At 41.1% G+C, this 21,380-nt stretch overlaps 1 protein-coding gene across 3 annotated transcripts; it reads right to left on the minus strand.

Moving 5' to 3' along the window:
• Positions 1 to 717: 717 nt before the first annotated feature.
• On the minus strand, positions 718 to 19,594 carry pik3cd (phosphatidylinositol-4,5-bisphosphate 3-kinase, catalytic subunit delta). Of its 3 annotated transcripts, none has more exons than XM_078254780.1 (23): positions 19,296 to 19,594; positions 18,309 to 18,471; positions 14,865 to 15,093; positions 13,939 to 14,171; positions 13,645 to 13,821; positions 12,550 to 12,705; positions 11,995 to 12,081; positions 10,748 to 10,969; positions 9,127 to 9,223; positions 8,650 to 8,780; positions 8,509 to 8,559; positions 8,218 to 8,385; positions 7,733 to 7,854; positions 7,485 to 7,628; positions 7,300 to 7,399; positions 7,035 to 7,201; positions 6,402 to 6,508; positions 6,033 to 6,111; positions 5,784 to 5,951; positions 3,995 to 4,118; positions 3,439 to 3,584; positions 3,228 to 3,360; positions 718 to 3,117 (listed from the first exon to the last, which is right to left on the minus strand). In XM_078254780.1, the coding sequence occupies exons 2-23, from the start codon at positions 18,435 to 18,437 to the stop codon at positions 2,980 to 2,982; spliced, it is 3,108 nt and encodes a 1,035-aa protein (XP_078110906.1). In that variant the 5' UTR covers positions 18,438 to 18,471; positions 19,296 to 19,594; the 3' UTR covers positions 718 to 2,979. The 3 variants fall into 3 exon arrangements, with proteins under 3 accessions (XP_078110906.1, XP_078110905.1, XP_078110907.1); XM_078254779.1 differs by having other exon boundaries at positions 11,995 to 12,084; XM_078254781.1 differs by lacking the exon at positions 14,865 to 15,093 and having other exon boundaries at positions 11,995 to 12,084.
• Between the last annotated feature and the right edge of the window lie 1,786 nt (positions 19,595 to 21,380).

Raw genomic sequence — 21,380 nt, forward strand, 5'->3', positions numbered from 1 at the left:
AAAACGTATACTAAACACCAGTGGTGAAAAAAAGTACTTTATTTATTTAAACTACTACATTATTAGTTGATTTATATTTTACTAAAGTTATTAAAGTTAGTGGAGTAAAAAGTACAATACTGGCCTCCAAAATGCACTGTGGTAGAAGCATATAAAGCAGCATAAAATGGTAATACTAAAGTAAAGTACAAGCTACCCAAAAATCTTACTTAAGTATAGTTCTTTAATAAATCTAGACTACTTAGTTGTAATTTCAGCACTGATAAACACACATCTCATAAAATACAAAAACCTTGCTAATACAAATTCTACTTTCTGTATTGAACCGAATCATTTGTTTTGGCACACTTTATTGATGTCTGGGGGGCTACTTTGTTACATTATTGCCAAAACAATACCCACTGGACAGACTTTATCACATTACACACATCACACACCCTGTGTACACTTTTTTGTGAAGTGTGTACGCCCATGGACTTGTACAGAAGGCCATTGCTCTAAGCACTTACTTAAGAGGGGAGACTTTGGTGGCTCTGGCCTTCATCCATAATCAACCTTTTTTTAAGCGGCATTAAATTAAGTTAACATATGGCTTGGAACCTAGAAAGCCTAGTGAGCTCTGCTGTTGCAAACTGTTTATTGAGTGTGTTTCCCTCCCAACAGCAAGTGAAGCAAATGTGAAAAGAGGATGCAGATAAAGGACATGTCTACATCAGATCTATGTTGACAAGATGATTTATTAGTTTTAGCTGCAACACATGTAAATGAGGCCTTAATGTAAAAAAAAATGTACCATTTAAAATAATTCATGAATTACAATCAATTCAAAAGGCAACTGCAGTATATTTTACAATTGGCAAAGTAGCTCATAAACTCAATAGACTCACTCCTTTTGGCTTAAAGCAGCAATGCTTAGATGAGCCCATACTGAGGGACATTGATGCCATGTTCCACAGTGAATATTTTATCTTATAAGGAAATTAAAACATCTTACTGTGTAATCTTCAGCTGCACTTGCTCTTCTGTAAAAGTCATTGTACAGAAATTCAACGTTAGAGATAATCTCAACTATAAAACAATAAAAAGGCGATGAAAAGCACATCATCTTCTTTGCTGAACGACAGCAAGAAATACAGCATGTAAAGTATTCTGAACGCACCATAAAATTAAATCATACAGCACACAAGTATAGAGGTGTTTGACAGTACAAACATGACATTTCTCCCATGGAACATCAGTCCAAAAATGCAATACAAATCACAGTGCACAACTTAAATATCAGAAAATAAAACACACACACACACACACGTGCACACACACACACACGCACACACACACACACAAATTCCTCTTCATCATCTGAGAGAGCACTTTCAAAAGGGCACATTTTGAGAAATGCAACCACAAGTCTATAGCTAATATGAGCTTCTTATTTGGATCGTAATGCCTCATGTTTTCAATAAAAATCTTCTGAGCCTTTGACCAAACATCTATTTGATATCTTTGCTTAAACAAACAAGATATAAAGCATTGATTAATGAGCTTTAGAGGTGCTGGTATAGGCAGATTGTCACATTCAAACAGAGCCAGGTATCCGTTTCCCTGTTTCCAGTCTTAAGATAAGCTAAGCTATGATACGCTAAAGATTGCTGGCTCCAGCGTCACATTTAACGGATGGACACAAGAGTGGTATAGACCTTCTCAAGAAAGCAAATAAGCGTATTACAATGTCAAACTATTTTACTACTATACTACTATTTTACTTTATTGCTTAGTAGCAGTTTGGTCAGGTTCTAGTATATATCGACGACGTTTCATTAACAGGATTGATGAGGTGCCGCCGGAAATTCTGCTGGATGTCCCTAGTTATCGGCCCGATGTCCGTCACCTTCTGCTTTCTTTGTGTTGGCATTCTAAACTCCGGTAGATTTATGAGGACTATGGTTAACTGCTCCTCAGATCTCTGCAGGGTAAATCCAGACAGCGAGCTAGACTATCTGTCCACTCTGAGTTTTCTGTTGCACGACTAAAACAACTTTTGAACGTACACAAACAAATTCCTTCCCGGGGATATTTTGCAGAGGCACCGTCATTAAGTCCGGCGCCCATGCTGTGTGGACTAGCCAGACCCTCATCCACAGTGCTGTGGAGGAAGGTCTGGCAATGCGAGACCATCTTCTGCGAGACACAGCCTGGTACACATAAATAAATGTCCCATTTAAAAATATTTTCTCATCTTACAATAAATTGTAAATGTTACAATGGTTTCTGTCTACTAGCACTCCAGAGGTAACATATTGCAGTTCAAAGCAATATTACACATCAATACAGCAGTAAAACACCTTTTTAAAATATCCTTCATGACTTTGCACATGTACCTCAGAGCTACCAAATTAAATGCAATAAAATAAAAAAAGACACAATTGCAAAGAGGCAGTTGAAATGAGTGGAAACGATACAGCCACCGTAATGGCACAACAGACTTGAGGTGAAACTGTCGCCCTGTTATTGAAATCTGTGACTGAACAGTGTTGTCTAAAGTCATCATAAAGTTTGTTTGAAGTTTGCTCCCTGCTGAGCGATGCAGTCGGTGAGATGAACTTTGTCTCTGCTTCTGTTTCATGAATTCGTGACACTTTTGCATGTACTGGTGGTTTTCAAGTAGCGATTTAAACAGATCAAAAAAGCATGTTTTTAATTTTTGTCTTCGAGTCAAAGGCATTCCAATGTTCGATGGGAGAAAGATGAGTGTGCTGGATTTTCTTCATTGTGAAAATATCTGTGTGTTGAGATTATGCTCCATAGTTATATCATCTTTGGATGCCTCCACGCACAGGCCAGTCAGATGTAAACATATGCTGAGTGTCATTGAATGCCATCAATACAGTAAAATATTTGATTGTTTTTTTCCCTTTTATCTCCATAAGTTAAAATCCATAATTGTTGGTTGGTCTTCAGGTTTCCTTGGCGCAATGGTCTTCACGGTCTATTATCTTTGGCCAAGGAGTGCATCATCCAGTTGACCTTCGTCTTCCAGCTCTCACGCAGAGCTTCATTGAACTTCACTTTGAAATTCTTTAATGCCTCTTCTTCTGATTTTCCCAAAGCTAAAGAGTCCTTTTGAAAAACAAAAAGAACAAAACATTGTCAACATCATCATCCGCCGCAGCACCACCATCAGCCGCAGCAGCATCATTATCATCATCAGCATCATCATCATTGCATACCTTTAGATACTGGATGTCTTTGAAGGAGGTGAGCTCTGGCAGTCCTGCTGCCTTCATCATGGCAAAGAGGTTGACGAACAGCGTCCCGTTTCGACACAGGATCTTATAGGCCCGCTCACAGTACTCCCTGAACCTGACAACATGATGCAATAATCAGTCATCTGTTATAAAGTATGAGAACAGAATCCTAGATCAGTAAACAGATTGATACCTCTCAAACTTCTCACTGTTGTTCGTCCTTCCTTGCTGGATCACATGGACAAAGTCATAAGTCAAGATAAAAGGAACACGCTCCCTGTTGATTCCCAGTTTCCGCTTGAAGTTGCCCAAGAAATGCCCAAAGTCAATGTGGAACAGCTGAGGAGCAAAGATGAAAATGACTTATGAATCACTGAACACAGTCACATTAATGTTACATGTTAAAGACTCCCTAACTGGTGAATTGACCTGAAGGATTTCAATCCAAAATTACCTAATCTAACAAAAAACTCAATTAAAAGTTCAATTAAAAGTCACAACTAAGTATTGTTTAGGTTGTTAAAACCTTGTCTTAGAAGAATAATTTGTGTTTTTAAACATTAGGCAGTGACAACTACTATACTACTGATTTGTGGCAACTGTAGTAAGTGTTCTGCTACATAGTACATTATGAAGCAGAGCACAGGTAAAGACAGGTTAACACACTTCCCACTTTATGTCTAATCGCCCCCTTGTGGTAGATTTCAGTGTTGTAATGTGATGAAAAATATTACAGTGGTAAACCCCACCTGTCCAGTTTCCCTGATCATGATATTGTCGTTGTGACGATCTCCAATGCCCAGGACGTAAGTAGCTACACAGTAGCCAGCACAGGACAGTGTGAACTCCTCTATTGCTCGATCAAGTTTGTCCCTGTTGACAAAAAAGATCAGAGAAACAAGAAAGCAAAGCATGAGTGGGTTTTGTTCGTATGGTACATTTACACTTCTTTGTCATATAACCTGCATAACTACTATACCACACACACACGCATAGTCATGAGGCAGGATTTCCTCACTGCTATAGAAATATTCACAGCAGGTGAATAATGGGTCCTAATAATGATTGACTGTCATGTCCTTTCACAGTCTAGACATGCACGCAGGTTCACTGTGTTCAGCTTTTACTAATTTCCTCTGCTCCATTGCGGGTCCTGCAGCATTTTGAGCTAATTATCTTTCTGTTCTGTCGTGCAGTCAGCTGGGCCTGTCTTGCCAACGTGACGTACAAAGGCTTGTTCATTACATTGAATGGTTCTCTCTTCAAGGAGCTTTGAGAAGAGACAAGACCTTCAGACTGTCTGGCACCAAATAAAAATCTCTCACTTAATATTGCTAAACCTGTAGTTGCCTATGCACTTTGTGTTGGTCTGTCACAGATTTAAAATGCTGCACAAAATAAATACTTTGAAGTAAACACTTCAAACGACACACAGACATCTAGAGGGCATTTCTCAAAACATAACTCCTATCATAGATGGAAAAAAAGATTTCTCCATACTGTCAAGAAAAAAACACCTTCATACTCTACCTGTGTTCCAACTAAAGCTACACACATTTAGCATTTTTAACTACTATATAAAAATGAAAAAAAAAGGTTTATAATGTAAACACACTATGTTGTTATGAGCAGATATAAGAACATTTTAAATATTTACTAATGTACAAAATTTTTCAACAATTACAACCTCTCCTATGAAGACATAAATTATTAAACTGTGTTTTACTATGTTGTCATTAATTATCTGTTTATATAACAGCCTCTACTGATGGATGCCTCACAGGGAGGAGTTATAGTTGTTGACAAATACATCAATAAACAATTACACCTACATTATAGTGTGTTATAGACCATTTATTACTTATACTGTTTATAAATAATTAAAAAGGGGGGAGGATTAAAGTAAAGTGTTACCGACAATACTAAATATGTCTGTTTAAAACAGCCAGTGGATGTGACACATTTCACACTTCACTGTGTTTCAATTCCATATATAAAATATAAAAATACTGTACATGCTCTTGTTGGTGCATTTTTGGTATTTCTTTTTCACACATCTTGAATGTACTTTACCATTTTGTAATAACAGGAAATAAGAAAATGTGCATCGAGAGATGAAAATGCGACATTGGAATGTTAATGCCAATTTAAAAAACTTCACAAAGGGAAGTACAAAATGTATTTGTGTTGTGAACACTACATACTAACAAAACATGACTAGAACTAGTGTAACATGTATTTTGGACACAGCTTATGACAGAGCTGGCACTTGGGGATCCCCCCACAAGGTGCTGGGGAAAGTCACTGGGTAAAAGCCCATTTGGGTGGTTTTGCTCATCATGATAAACAATTTGAAAATGGATGGATGGGTGCAACTCTGTGGCTCTGAACAGTGTTTGTTGGTCATATAATAGACCCAGTGCTGGGTTCCTGGGGTTAAAGAGGGTCATCAGATCAATACAGCATCTACATAGTAAAATATGACATTTTGAAGCTTCCAATAGTAACCACTGTGTCGAAGTTGTTCATCATACTCACTCAGGATTCTTAGATTTGAGCCAGTTGAGCAGGGCATCCTTGTTGAAGGCAGCGGTGGCAGCACTGTTGCTGCTGTTACGTTGGATGTTGGCGATAGTGTCGGAGTTCTTCACTACCTCGATGAGCCCCATCTTGTTCCCAGTGGACAAGCAGCCATATGGGATCATTCTGTGAGTGTGTGGTGAAATTAACATTAGGCTGGTCTAGAGGAGCTCCTTGTGCAAAAGCAAACAGCTGCTCCCACTGTACCTGAGATCCAGGCCTTCTCTCTTCCATAAATTCTCCATGAGCTGGATCATCTGGAGGGTCAACATGTCTTGTCGAAGATCTAAAGGTGATGAGTGAAGAAAGGTGAAATAACAAATGTATATCTTCATTTCATTGTCATAAAAGATGTATCAAATTTAAATGTCATGCTAACTTTCACCCTGGTACTGTTTGACTTCTAACCTTCCTCTTTTTGAATTTAGGTGACCTCCCTTCCCAAACCTGCTGGGTAAGTTTCTTTCCGGTGCATTTGAATGTATAACTACAGCTTAAATGTTGACACTGTGTGGCTACTGTATGTTAGTGTATTGAATGTGTGTGGCCATGTATGCAGATTGTTTTGTATCTCACCATCTCCGTTTTTGAAGATGATGCCCACCATGTCTTCTTGAGTGCAGGGGTTATACATCAGCCAGATTGGCTTCATCTTGGAGTCCATAAACCTGCACTTGTCTGCACTGCAACAGCAAACACACTCATTATAACCTCATCAGATTCACAGTGTGAGTGAAGACAATAAAATGCACTTTGAAAGTTTAGAAAATGCCTGTTTTTCCAAATACATTGCCATTTTTTTATTACCCTGGTCATTTTACTTACTTGACTTGTTAAATATTTATGTCCCCTGTGGGCCACTGTAGGAAATGGGGAAATTCTGTTCAGGGCAAACAAGCTACGAGCTAATACTATTAAAAAAACATTGCTCAAGGGGATGCAGATGAACAGGTTGGGGACAGATAAAAAAAAAAAGGCACCATCCTCATCTGTAAGGGTTTTAGTGATGAAAAATAAGTGTAAGATCGCATATAGTATAATTCAAAATAAAACAAAGTCTACTGGTACTGTAATGACTAAGGGTTAATTTGAATATATGCTACGTAAATTAATTATTTTGTAATAAACCTAGAGAGACCAAAACTGCCCTTGAAAATCCAATTAAGGAGTCAAAAAATGTAATTTGTCACGTGTGTGTCTGGCACTAACCAGATCTCAGTGAGGATGATGCTGGGGTTGAGTGGTGACAGCAGGTCTGACAGAGCCTCCAGGTAGGACTCCTGTCTGATACACAGCTTCAGGTCATCAGCTGTCATCTTCTGGGAGCCCGACTTAACAAAGTCACTCAAGGCCTTCATTTTGCCCAGAGCCTCGTTCTATGTGGGAGAGGTAGGGTCGAGATTTAGTACAAAAAAACAAACACATAATTGACGTCAGAGCTTGACGTCAGTGTGTATCGGTGTGATGAGATTACCTGTTTGCTTAAAAGCTTGATGTGGTGGATGTTTCCCCTGCAGTAGGCCTCCAGAATCAGCCCAAAACGCAAACTTACGGACGCAACGTGAATTTCTGACCTACGATAAACATACATTCTCCTGTTAAACAAAAGGCTGCAGATGATGCACAAAATCTTGTGTTTTTTGTTGGACTGCGTCTCACCTGAGATGCCAAAACAGAAAGTGTCCTATCCTCCAGTTGGACAAAGCCCTTTCTAGCAGGAAAGTGGTGAGGTCACAGTCCAAGTAAGACTCATACTTCAGGACCTGGACCAGCTGGATCAAGTACTGCAGCAGTTCATCATCACTGTGTGCAGAGAAAATCTTCCATGAATGATTACACTGTTAAAACTCAAAATGTGTGATGCTACATGGGTACAGGAACCGTGAACTTAATAAATATGTGTGTACCTGAGCTTCCTGAGGCATCTGATTGTGAAAGAACGGACCACTGGGTCGGGAAAACTGTAGTCCAGGAGCTCCAAGGCATGAATGGCAGGGAGGTCCCGCCAGGTCTTCAGTAGACTCATCATCTGAGGAGAATCAAATTACAATTTTCTACCATGAGGAGGACAATTAAAACTCTCATGTGTTTGATGACAGATCTTTGGGTTTGGGGCTCATGTTGGACAAAATAAGCACTACTTATCTGGTGATCCCTGTTACTTTAGCAACAGCATGAGGTTTCTCATTTTTAGTTCAGAATGAATAGACAAGCAGGTCAAGTCATTTAGCAGAGACAAAACAGACAATATTTCTGTACGTTGTGAGGACTTAAATCTGTTTTTCTATATTTCCCAGGTGGTTTATGTGTTTGGCAAACATTTCCAGACCTGTATACAGACACTTACAGAAACACAAAATGGATCATCTCTTCCAAAACTCTCCATGTATACCTGAACTGCGTCCTCACGCCGATTCCACTTGGTGATGAGGAGTAGCTTGGACAGACTTTCATGATAATGATCGCGGACTTCTGTGCGGAGCTTCCACAAGAGGTCCTTTTCGTCCTCGAAAAACTCAGTGTGGTTTTTGTTGTCCATGATTTCTTTTAGTTTCATGCGCTGCAGAGAGCAAAATTAGCCGAAAACATATTCATAAAAATATGTGGTCAGCAAGAAACAGCTGTTTTTTTTTTACCTTTAACTGAGTGAGAGATGTAAAATGTGAGATGTAGAAAGTCTTACCTCTTCTTTTGTGACAATAGCTGCATCACCATTCTTTTCCATGTCACTCACCTGAAAACAGATGAGGATTTTTTGACTGACTGTTATAGAAATTAAACTGTAAGTTTGTACTCATAAAAAAAGCCTTTTGAGAATACGTACCTTGTCCAGTGGAGGGTAATAGAGAGGATGTGGCCGGATGTTAGGGAAGCGAATGAGAAGCCCGGCAGCACTGTCCACATTGGGGTTCTTCTCGACTGTTCCCATTGGGTTCAACAGGTCACTTTTGTCATCTGTAATAATAATGTCATACAATAAATGTGCCATTAGATGCTTCTATCTACTTAGTGAGTACATTTTCATATTCAAATCCCTCCAATATCTCTAAAAGTGATAGTGCGTGTTAAACTTGCTGCTCCAAACTGCAAAGAAAGATCTAATCATTTTAGTTAATAAACATGTAGACATCATTTACACATCCTCAAAAGGCAATCTGCAAACATATAATGTGTAAATATGTGGGTTTTTGATGGCGCCAATTTTCACTGTGGTGCTGCCAGGCACTGTGGTAGAGGCTGTTAACATGTAAGGTGTTTCTGAAGAGGAGGAAATGTAAGAAAAGGGAAGGCCTGAAAGTACCAGGAACAGATGGCCATGTGGACAAGAGGAACTCCCCAGTCTTCAGCTGGTCCTTGTAGTCGAACACCATGGTGTTCACCCAGGCTATCGGACAATCCTAAAGAGAGGGACAGGGAGGATTAGGTTTGTTGACTGGCTTTGAAAATCATCTGCACACAGTAAAAATCATGCAAAACGGAACAAAGAGAGAGTACTCTCATTTTCAATAAAATTTACATTAAGATTTGATTATCAGATCAACAAATGTAATTATTTTTTTATCATAACACATAGTCCTTTGTAGTAATTTGTCTGTCAAATTTGTAAAAAATAAGTTTAACAGCCAACTCATTTTTGCAACATCTAAAAAAAAATCTATATTTAAGATTCTTTAAAGATAAATAATTTACATTAATTAATCTGAAACGTACTGAATTATTAAATCTCGCCTGTATGACGATTTATTTTAGACATTCATTTGAATTCAAATCAAATAGCATTAAGAAAACCTAAATATTTTAATGACATAGAAAAAAAGTTTAAAAAAGGTGGTCGTGGCAACTTTTACTTTATAATTCATCGTGTTAATTAATAAAGTGTGAGCTTCTGGTATAAAATGCACAGTGATGTTACACGTTTTTGAATATGTTAAACCCCTCAAAAAGCCAATTCATTTGCCGGGAAAAGAATAATAATAATTTTGTCAGTTCCAATAGGTCCTTCGCCGCTGTCGACGCTCGGGCCCTAATAAGATCCAGGCAGTGATCAGCAGAAAAAAATAACTTGACAATCCATTAAAAACAAAAATGCTAAAAAAAGAATAAAAATATATCAAAACCCCCCCAAAAAAAAACAAACACATTAAGGCTGAATGCACCCGGCTAAAAAAAAGGGACGATGCACATATACAAGAATGGCTAAAATAGCTCAACCTCTGTCTGCAGGACTTCTCTTCCAGGCAAAAGAAGAGGGAAGTGGCTCAGAAAGCAGAAGTGGACTCAGAGCCCATAAACACACCTGGGCACCATGTTTGGGGGGACCTCGGAAAGATGTTGCCCATAGCCGCTGCAACACTTCAAAACAAGATAGGCTGAGACCACAGCGGTAGTAAAAAGGGGAATTTGTTATTGTTCACTGTACTTGTCAGTGTGCAGGGAGTGGGTGTGTGGAGTCAGCCTCTCGGTGTAGTACTGCTACTACTGCTGTTGTAGTTTCATGCATAAAACAGGATTTAGTTAAAATAAATAAATTGCAAGAGGATGGTAAAACCTTAAACTCTGTGTGCCTCTATTAAAAGTAAATGAAAAGGTAAAATGCTCAGTGGTCGGGAGAGCTGTAAGTATGAAGAAGATGCATTTAGAATTCCTTGAACATGTCTGTCAATTCCTTCCTTCCTTGGAGTGATGTGCAGATAAAAGAGCTGAAGCGGATGAAATGTTAACCGCAGCCTTGCCACTGAACACACTTGCACAACCAGACGCAGCAGCAAAACACACCCACACAGCACACTACACAATAGAGAGGAAACAGATCTGTTTGCGCTTGCTAACAAATTCACACCCACCAGCCCAAAACACTCGCCTGCGCCATCACAAGTTGAATACTAAGGCCCAGAAACGGCACTAGTTTTGGACAAACTCACCGCTTTCTTGTTCTTCTTTTTAGTGCCGCGGGGTTTCTTGGTTTTCTCAATGACAGCATAGAGTGCAAAGCACAGGCGGCTCATGCGAGGCAGGTCAGCCACATTTATGTCAAACTCCAGCTTCTGATCCCACAGTGGCTCAGAGCACACTGTCACCTCCGAGGTTGTCACCACCTTACAGAGGAGTTCGCTGCCATGGAACAGACCGGCCTGCACCACAAGCTGGAGGGGATACACACATACCCAGAAGTGATTAGATGAAGGGATGACATGTGGTTTGAGAACTGAAGAGTTTGTGTAAGGGAGATTGTTTGTGGAAGATTTACAGACTTCACGAGATGATTCAGAGTTTCCTGTGTCACTCGGGCTATGAGTCAAAGAGTCTACACATTCATAACGTAAGCAGGTCGCGACACCTTTCAGTGCTATGCAAAGCCCGCCCCAAAATGATAAACAACCAAAACACATTAAATATTGTACAGCCTTTAAACTCCTGCCTTTTGCCAAATCAAGAGTCTATATTGAATCTATATTTACAAAATACATGAGTAGTTATTCTCCCCCAGGGTGTGTTTTCAAACCTCTGGCTGCCAACTGCAGACGTGACTGATAATTATGTGACAGGACAAATTTGCCATGAGTCATGATGTGCTCTAAGGCAGCAGCCGGAAGTGCACTCACACTTAATAACCCATCTAAACAGTAACATAGTTAGTTATGAAACTCAATTACAAACACAGACACACATTAACAGAGTCCCCTACAGCACTTGTCTTCTCACTCTATTTGTTTGTCAATTTGGTAAAAAAAATATAGAATAGAATATGGAGTATTACTGGATATTTCACATGCTCATTTACATGGAAACATGCTTTAACAAACTATAATTTTAACAAATGTTATGAAACACTGACACTTAGGTCAGGGGCCTGTCTGCAATAGTAACAAAATGCGTGCATCGCCTTCAAAAAAAGAAGTGCATTGAAAGCGAGAGAGGGAGAGATTGCATGCAGTCTGTCTTTTTCTTAGAATCTAGGCCTCAGACTGAGATGAAAAAAGCAGATAGGCCCTCCCGACTTCCTGTTTTGAAGTTTCAACCAACCGCCTTGATGAATTATGGGAAACGTGTGGTCTAGACCATGTGACCCCCCTGTCATTTACATGTTCTACAACTGAAATTGAGATATTGGTAAACAAGTGAATGCCAGATTTCATTGAGCAACAAACCCACGCAAAACCACACCAACCTTCATTCCTTCGTCTGCATTGACTCGGCTGCCCTGCAGCAGGTGAATGTAGAAAGGCTCATTGATGGACCACAGAGACGAGGTGTTCTGCTGTAGGAAGGAGTCACAAGAGAGAAAATTTTTTTTTTCTCTCATTTTTTACACTAAAACTCTAACTAAAAAAGTCTAAAGGCACAAAACTGTTGCTACAATTTCCTGTTTGGCAACAGATCAACAAGTATATACACAACGTACGCCTTAAAGTAAAAAAGGGAAACAAAGTTTGAAACTGGAAAAAAAACGGACAAACAGCCCTTAAGGTACTTTGATTACGTCTGAGAAACATGTTTTATTGTTCTTTATCGCTCTTATTTCTAGTGCAGTAAGTGGGTAATATGTTTCTGTATGTATACTACAGTAAATGCATGCAAAGGTGTAAAGCGTAAATTATTAACATTGTGTTGCACAGCATGTTTCAAGCATGCCAAAGTCCGCAGTCTGGTTGAGGAACAACTGATGAGGAGAAAGAGTTGCTGCTCTGTTAATGAAAGACGACAGCTGCCGCTGAACTCTTACCTTCTTCAGGGGCAGTGGAGGAGGTCTGGACAAGGAGCGAGTCTTGTACCCCTGGCTGCACATTCTGCCCTGCTCCTCCTGATATTTGCTGATGGTGGAGTGGTGCACCATGGTTAGATGAGGGATTTGGCTATTTCTCAAACACAAGAACATGTACTGTAAAAGAAGACAGAGATAGACAACAGGAGGGGGACAGAAGATTGTTTTATTAACTGGTGCAGCCATCAGTCTGCTCACCCACAGATATTTCCCAGTGTTCTGATAACACTGGTTAGCTCCTGGAGGCTGTTTATTTACTGTAGGTTAATGCAACGGAAATCTCATTTGTGGATGGATGCAGTTCCTTTCTGCAGGGCTGCTAGACAGATATGAGTCACATCTGCAGGTAGCTGGAGTTTCAAAGTCAACAGTGGAGTCTCCTGCCACCAAAACCTTGACTCACCCCACTCCTGATCTGACAATCAATTCAGCTATTACAGACCACCTGCACAGGGCAAGACTCACAGGCAGAAAAGAAAAGAAATTCACCCACATCCACTGAGAGCATAAGACCTTTAGTGCCTATAAAGTGTTCTTAATCATTCTCCACAAATGTATCCAAATCAAACACAATTATCTAGTTTGAGTGCATAATATGAGTGCATAATTATTCACCCAGAACGCAAGAAAATTTCCAACACACTGTATATTCCAGTTATGTCAGTCACAAAAAAATGGCACGGTTGTATCCTCAGAAATCCTCAGCTGATCAAGATGCCCATGCGCTTAGCGAGTCACAGCTTTATGGCAAAAAGAAAGCGATTGTTGCAAAGAATTGACATGACATCTGGATTCATGTTTGCTTGGAGGCATGTGGAAGCCTCTAAAACAAAGTGGAGGAAGATTTTATGGTCTGATGAGAATTTAACTTTTTGCTCATCATACTAATCGCTGTGTGGCATAATCAAAACCACCATCACAACTAAGAAGCATCATGTTGGGATGGGATGCTTCTCTGCAGCAGGCTCTGAAGGCTTGCGAGGGTAAAGTGAATGCAGCAAAATACAAAAATGTATCATAGAGGAAAACTGGCTTCAGTCTGCTGCGGTCACTCACTTTGAACTGGCACATGGGATGGTTCCCATAGATGAACTCCCACCGCCCGTTGATCTGTAAGGTGTAGTCCTCGGGCTCCTGTCGCACTGAGCGAAAGACGGTGGCCTTCTTCTTCAGGGCGCTCTTCATCAGAGCCACTGGAAAGTCCTGAGGGTCCTGCTGCAGCATGAAGCTTTCCTGTGAGAGACATTAATACAAATAAAGGTGCCAGCTTTACAGAAAATCACACAATATGTTGCTGAGTGATGCTTTACAAATATGACTCATAAAAATGACAATAGCAGATCAACTCACATCACAAGCCTCAAACTTAACGTTGATGAAAATCTTCTTGGTGTTTTTTGACTTCACGCTCCCACACTCCGGCAGAGAGCAGCATGGCTCCAGGTCACAGGGGAAGCTGTATTCCATCCACTGCTGCCATGGCAACATCTGCCGCTCTTGAGCCTTCTCTTCACAAAACGTACGCATCTTTGCCCGAAACTCATTCACCTCATGGTTCTTCTGGGTCTCAAACTCATGCAGACCTGAAGAAATCATAATGAAAGCGTCAGAAAATACAAGTGAGAGGAACGCTTTGCTCATTGTGGAAGATATCTTTATACAAACATTTACTGGATCTACTTGAGCCGGCCATATTTTTAATAATTGAAAAAAATCATAGACTTCAATGGTAGAAGCTTGCTCTAGCTGTTCACGTTTGCAGGTGTGTAAACATTTCCATGGTAACAGTGAAGCTAAAAGTCCGTATGAATTCAACCATGTTTAATTTGCGATCTTATGAAGAAATACTACACTACCCACAATCCTAAGCATAGCAGCAACGTTTCTGATTGGTGGAACTCGTTGTTACCATGGAAATGTTTACCGCACCCGCGAACAGCTTTGAGCAAGCTTCTACCATTGAAGTCTATGATAGTTTCTGTACACAGTCTTGTAACTTTGCCTTTTCAAAATGTTATTTTGTCAGACTCTCAGACTGAATAATGAAGTGAAACGAAATGGCAATTCAGTCTGAAATTGCCATTTCTTTTCACTTCTTTATTGTATTCAATATATTAATCACTTATTTAGTTTGCATTGTTGACAGTGATTCAGAGGACTGGAACCAGGATAGGGTTAGGGTATTGTCTTATACTTAGCAACTATACAACAATAACACTAACCACCAAAAACCTCTATATAGCATCTTAGCTCTATCAGAGGAGGATGCTGCTGACCTTTGCCAATTAACAGGCTGATTTGGGTGTTGGTAAGTTTCTCCACTCGGTCGCCCTCCCTCGCCACCAGCCTCAGAACACCCATGAAGGGCCGCACGTCACTTATGCGCCTTGATTCTTCCTCCAGTTCTTCCCTCTCTGCTGTCTGGTTGATGCAGGTGAAGACGTATGCGTCAGGATCACCCAGTGCACTGAACAGGGCCTCGCTTCTGGCATTTTTCCAAACCATCTGAAACAAGAGACAGGCGTTTATGACCTGAAGTGTACATCCATCCATCCATCTTCGTCCGCTTATCCGGTATCGGGTCGCGGGGGTAGCAGCTCCAGCAGGGGACCCCAAACCTCCCTTTCCCGAGCCACATTAACCAGCTCCGACTGGGGGATCCCGAGGTGTTCCCAGGCCAGGTTGGAGATATAATCCCTCCACCTAGTCCTGGGTCTTCCCCGAGGCCTCCTCCCAGCTGGACGTGCCTGGAACACCTCCCTAGGGAGGTGCCCAGGGGGCATCCTTACCAGATGCCCGAACCAGCTCAACTGGCTTCTTTCGACGCGAAGGAGCAGCGGCTCTACTCCGAGCTCCTCACGGATAACTGAGCTTCTCACCCTATCTCTAAGGGAGACGCCAGCTACCCTCCTGAGGAAACCCATTTTGGCCGCTTGTACCCTGGATCTTGTTCTTTCGGTCATGACCCAGCCTTCATGACCATAGGTGAGGGTAGGAACAAAAACTGACCGGTAGATTGAGAGCTTTGCCTTCTGGCTCAGCTCTCTTTTCGTCACAACAGTGCGATAAATTGAATGTAATACCGCACCCGCTGCGCCGATTCTCCGACCAATCTCCCGCTCCATTGTCCCCTCACTCGCGAACAAGACCCCAAGGTACTTGAACTCCTTCACTTGGGGTAAGACTCATTCCCTACCTGGAGAAGGCACTTCATCAGTTTCCTGCTGAGAACCATGGCCTCCGATTTAGAGGTGCTGATCCTCATCCCAGCCGCTTCACACTCGGCTGCGAACCGATCCAGTGAGTGCTGAAGGTCACAGGCCGATGATGCCATCAGGACCACATCATCTGCAAAAAGCAGCGATGAGATCCCCAGCCCACCGAACTGCAACCCCTCTCCACCCCGACTACGCCTCGATATCCTGTCCATAAATACTACAAACAGGATTGGTGACAAAGCGCAGCCCTGGCAGAGGCCAACTCTCACCTGAAACGAGTCCGACTTATTGCCGAGAACCCGGACACAGCTCTCGCTTTGGCCGTACAGAGATTGGATGGCCCTGAGAAGGTACCCCCTCACCCCGTACTCCCGCAGCACCTCCCACAGTTTCTCCCGGGGCACCCGGTCATACGCCTTCTCCAGATCCACAAAACACATGTAGACCGGTTGGGCATACTCCCAGGCTCCCTCCAGGATCCTTGCGAGAGTAAAGATCTGGTCCGTTGTTCCACGACCAGGACGGAATCTGCATTGTTCCTCTTCAACCTGAGGTTTGACTATCGACCGAACCCTCCTTTCCAGCACCTTGGAGTAGACTTTACCGGGGAGGCTGAGAAGTGTGATACCCCTGTAATTGGCACACACCCTCTGATCCCCCTTTTTAAAAAGGGGAACCACCAGCCCGGTCTGCCACTCCTTAGGCACCGTCCCAGACTTCCACGCAATGTTGAAGAGGCGTGTCAACCAAGACAACCCCTCCACACCCAGAGCTTTAAACATTTCTGGATGGATCTCATCAATCCCTGGGGCTTTTCCACTGTGGAGTTGTTTAACTACCTCAGCAACCTCCACCAGGGAAATTGACGACAATCCCCCCTCATCCTCCAGCTCTGCCTCTACCATAGAGGGCGTATTAGTTGGATTTAGGAGTTCCTCAAAGAGCTCCTTCCACCGCCCTATTACCTCCTCAGTTGAGGTCAACAGCGTCCCATCCTTACTGTACACAGCTTGGATGGTTCCCCGCTTCCCCCTCCTGAGGTGGCGAACGGTTTTCCAGAAGCACCTTGGTGCCGACCGAAAGTCCTTCTCCATGTCTTCTCCGAACTTCTCCCACACCCGCTGCTTTGCCTCTTTCACGGCAGAGGCTGCAGCCCTTTAGGCCCTTAGGTACCTTGCAACTGCCTCCGGAGTCCTCTGGGATAACATATCTCGGAAAGACTCCTTCTTCAATCGGACGGCTTCCCTGAGCACCGGTGTCCACCACGGTGTTCGTGGGTTACCGCCCCTTGAGGCACCTAAGACCCTAAGACCACAGCTCCTCGCCGCAGCTTCAGCAATGGAAACTATGAACATTGTCCACTCGGGTTCAATGCCCCCAGCCTCCACAGGTATGCACAAAAAGCTCTGCTGGAGGTGTGAGTTGAAAGTCTGTCGGACAGGGGCCTCCTCCAGACGTTCCCAATTTACCCGCACTACCCGTTTGGGCTTACCAGGTCTGTCCAGAGTCTTCCCCCACCCCCTGACCCAACTCACCACCAGATGGTGATTGGTTGACAGCCCTCTCTTCACCCGAGTGTCCAAAACATACGGCCTCAGATCAGATGAAACGATTATAAAATCGATCATCGAAGTGTACAGCCTGTTATAATAACAAATAATTTATTTTCTATTTATGAGGACTTTTCATGTCACTTAAAGTCACCTTACAGCAGTAAGTGTGTTCTCTGGGCTTGTAAAATGTCAAACAAGCTTTATCGAAACAGTGAATTCAAGACATATCGACCAGCATCGACCTATTTAAAAACTAAAGTCAACTAAAGTCCTGTTGAAGAAAAACACATTTGCCATCACCCTGATTTCTCCAATTTACGTATGAGTTAGTATGAGCTAAAATGATAACCAATTGTGCAAAAAATGACCATGGTAGTTTTTGAACATTTTCTTTCTGATTCCTTGTGAATCTGCCCGATGGGAAATACATTTAATCTCTTAATCATCTTAACAGCTTCTGCGAGTATCATTACTTAACACAGCTAAATCAAAATGAAACTGAAGTGGCAGAACTGTTGGCATAGAAACTGGCACATTCACATTTAACAGCAGATCTGCTTCAGCAGAGAGCTGGCCGTGTATTCCAAGGAGAAATGCTGTAGCTCCTTCTCTAATAGTTGCATCAAAACTCCAAGATGAATCAAAGGCACAAGGGACTATTAGGTTGACCAATTTGCTTAAAAGCAAAGTAAAAAAAGTAAAAACTTTACAAAATATTGTAAATAACGACAGCATTTCGTAACTGTGGTCACCAAAGCCGCAGTGCTGTGCTGCAGTCAATCAATTGCAATCTATCAGAAACACAGTGTTGTCTTCTAACAGATAAAATGCAATGTATAATGACATTACACATTATGTGTCGGTAGCAAAAAATATTCTATTGAGGTTTTTTCTGATCTCCAAAAGAAGCTACTGATAATGAATTAAATGGGGATGTGAGGCGACGTACTTTTTTGATGCTTTTGATGGTGTCGTTTGGAGACACAGGAAATTTGAGGAAGATCCCAGTAGGCAGCAGGAAGTCCATCATGATCTCCTGGTCCCCCTCCTCCTGCATCCCATACTTCCCTGGGGGCATGGTGACAGCCTCTCATTTACCGTCAGCTCCTCTGCTGCTCAGCGGAACACAAGCCAGCCATCCACACAGAGGAAACACAGCCAAGGTTAATATGTCCCCTATTAACATGTGTTACTGTGCAGTGTTTGTTGTTTGTTTTAAAACCCTTAATGATCTATCTTTACAAGGTTGTTTATTGGGATCAGAAAGCACATGCAGAGTGTGTATGACATGAATGAATGACTGACACTATGACTATAGTTGAAGGGCCTTGTTTGCACCTGATCCCTTACTCCATCTTTTCAATGCAGTTGAAAGCATATATAAGTTTATTAATACAAGATATAAAATGCTAAACTGAGGCAATATTATTGAGATTACGGTGTTTATGGTGGTGCTACCAGTTTATAATCTGCAGTTTAATACCTTTAGTATACAGTTCAATTCATACATCTCTACCTTAGCAGACTGTATGTTCTGTCTGAAAAATGTGCTCGGGGGTCAAATAAAGTGAAGACACATTACAAAAGAAACTTCAATCCATTGAATCATACACACAACAAAAATACATCTTATTTTGGAAATGTGATGCCATGCTTCCTGCAAATCTATTCAGCTGACTGTGCAGACAGAAAACATTGTATTTTGAGTGTAATTTTCAAGTTATAAAGTAATTTTATCCTATCGACTTTGGTAAGAGGAAACTTGCCCTGTGTAAGCTGCATTACCTATATCGTAATGCCAGATGTAGGCTGATTTACGCCTGTATAAAAACGTATTTGAATGAATTTACTAATACGTGATATTTTGCCGTTTGAGTAAAACTTGCAGCCTACACTATACCATAAGCCTTGCCAACCTGTTAGCGCAGACACTTACCTGCCAGCTCTACAATTCGGTCATCTCTTCATGGTTTAATTACAGCGAAGATGGAGGCTGTAACATCACGGTGACATGTCTCGCTTCAGGCGGCTTGATAGGCTGCGGATGTACCCTTGAAGTTGAAGTGAGGTGTTTTAAATCCAGCTCAAACGGACGTACACAGCTCATGTAAAGCATTTAAGTGTTCCTCTGCGTCGGTCAGATGCGCCGTCATTCATGCAGTGGTGTCGTTGCACTGACTGACCCTGAGCGGCTGCGCTCTGCCTCTCCAGCTCCCTGAAGGCCAAGGGACCGTCCACCAAAACGCGTGCTCGCGCAAAGTGAAAGTAAAACTCCCTCCCTCCATCCCTAATATGTTTTTGGTTTGTTTTTCTGAAGTAACTAGTCTGATAATCGATTAGTTTACTGACAGAAAATAAATTGACAACTACTTTGATAATTGTCATTTCAGTATTTATTTTTTTTAAGTTACAGCTTCTCTATATATATGTGTATATGTGAGGATAAGCTGGTTTAACACTTTATTCTTTTAATCAAATTTTTATTGATTCAATTTGTCCTCCCAAAGTTCAAGAAAGCAAGCAAACGACTTATAATCGTTCCTCTTTATATGATAGTTAAAATAAATATCTTTGGGCTTTGGACCGTGGTGGAGGAAGTATTTACATCCTGTGAGTAAAAGTACCACAATGTTAAAAAAAAATACTCTGTGTACTTGGTGTAATGTACTTGAAGTATCAAAAGAAAGAAGGACGCAATGCAGAAAAGTGGTCACTGTGATGTGTCATGGCCTACTAATACAGTTTTGTATTATTATTACTGATACATGCATGTGTTAGTTGCAATGTACTGATGTATTTGATCTAGGTGGAGCATTTTTTGAAATCTATTTTATAGATATATCACAATCATCTAAAATAATGCTTCATTCTTTATAAGCTCATCAGATCTTTTGTATGTCAAATATGTATCTGTAAAGTATCTAATAGCTGACAAATACATGTAAAGGAGTGAAAAAGTACAATATTTCCCTCTGAAATCTAGTGGAATAGAAGTGGCATCAAATAGAAATAGAAAGTTCCTCAAATTTTAAGAACAGTATGTACTTTGTTAGATTTCTCCACTGGATTTGGACGGTTGGTCAGATAAAACAAGCAATTTGAATACGTCACTTTGGGCTCTGGGAAATTAGAATGGGCATATATAGACAAAATCATCTAATCAGAAAGTAAGAAATCGGCTGACTAATAATTGTTTGTTGCAGCACTAATCTCATGTTGTCACTTCAATCTCTATTTAAGGACTGTTCATCGTCATTAAGTTAAGAAAGCCTCATTAATTTATTAAACACACTTGCGACCTTCACATGTGCACATTGTGACCTAAAATAGACGTGACACAGCTCCTAGTTTTAAAACATTCTTGTAAATCAGACAAAGGTAAAGTATATTTCCAGGTACTATAGTGTCACTTAAGAAAGTCCAGCCCTCTGTAACGTGACTGTTTTTTATATCAATAAAAGGAAGTTAAATTGTGCAACCTCTCTTTAACGTCCATTTAAGAATATGTAACCCATCATAAAACACAGCGAGAAGATTTCAGAAAAGAAAAATGATACATTTCATTTTTGTATTGTGACTGCAAATGTGTTACATGCAGGTCTATAAAAGTTAATAAGTTCCAAAATGTAAATTCTTAAAAATAAAAAACACTATTTTGTGAACAATGAAACAGTTTCCCAAATATGAGCCAGTAGAAATTTTTAAATGACAAAATGCTTTGGAAGTTAAAGTGTTCAGATGACCTCTAATGTTCATAGTACCACAGTGAACTTTACTTTTATGTCAGCCTTCATTTATCTGGAGTTTTCAAGAGTTGGATGTCTGTAATCAAACGGAAACTCTTCGATGGGAGACCTTCCTTCCTTTTTCATATTTCCATCGTGTAACCATCAGACCAGTGGCAATTTTTGTTTTGCAGCAAATAGTGAGCAAAGACATCACTCTCGTGGAAGTGGAACCTAAACCGCAGTAGTACCGTAGAAAGGGGAAATACAGTGGCCAACATCAACAGCATGACATT

This window comes from Sander vitreus, chromosome 7, assembly GCF_031162955.1.
Source record: "Sander vitreus isolate 19-12246 chromosome 7, sanVit1, whole genome shotgun sequence".
Taxonomy (NCBI): domain Eukaryota; kingdom Metazoa; phylum Chordata; class Actinopteri; order Perciformes; family Percidae; genus Sander; species Sander vitreus.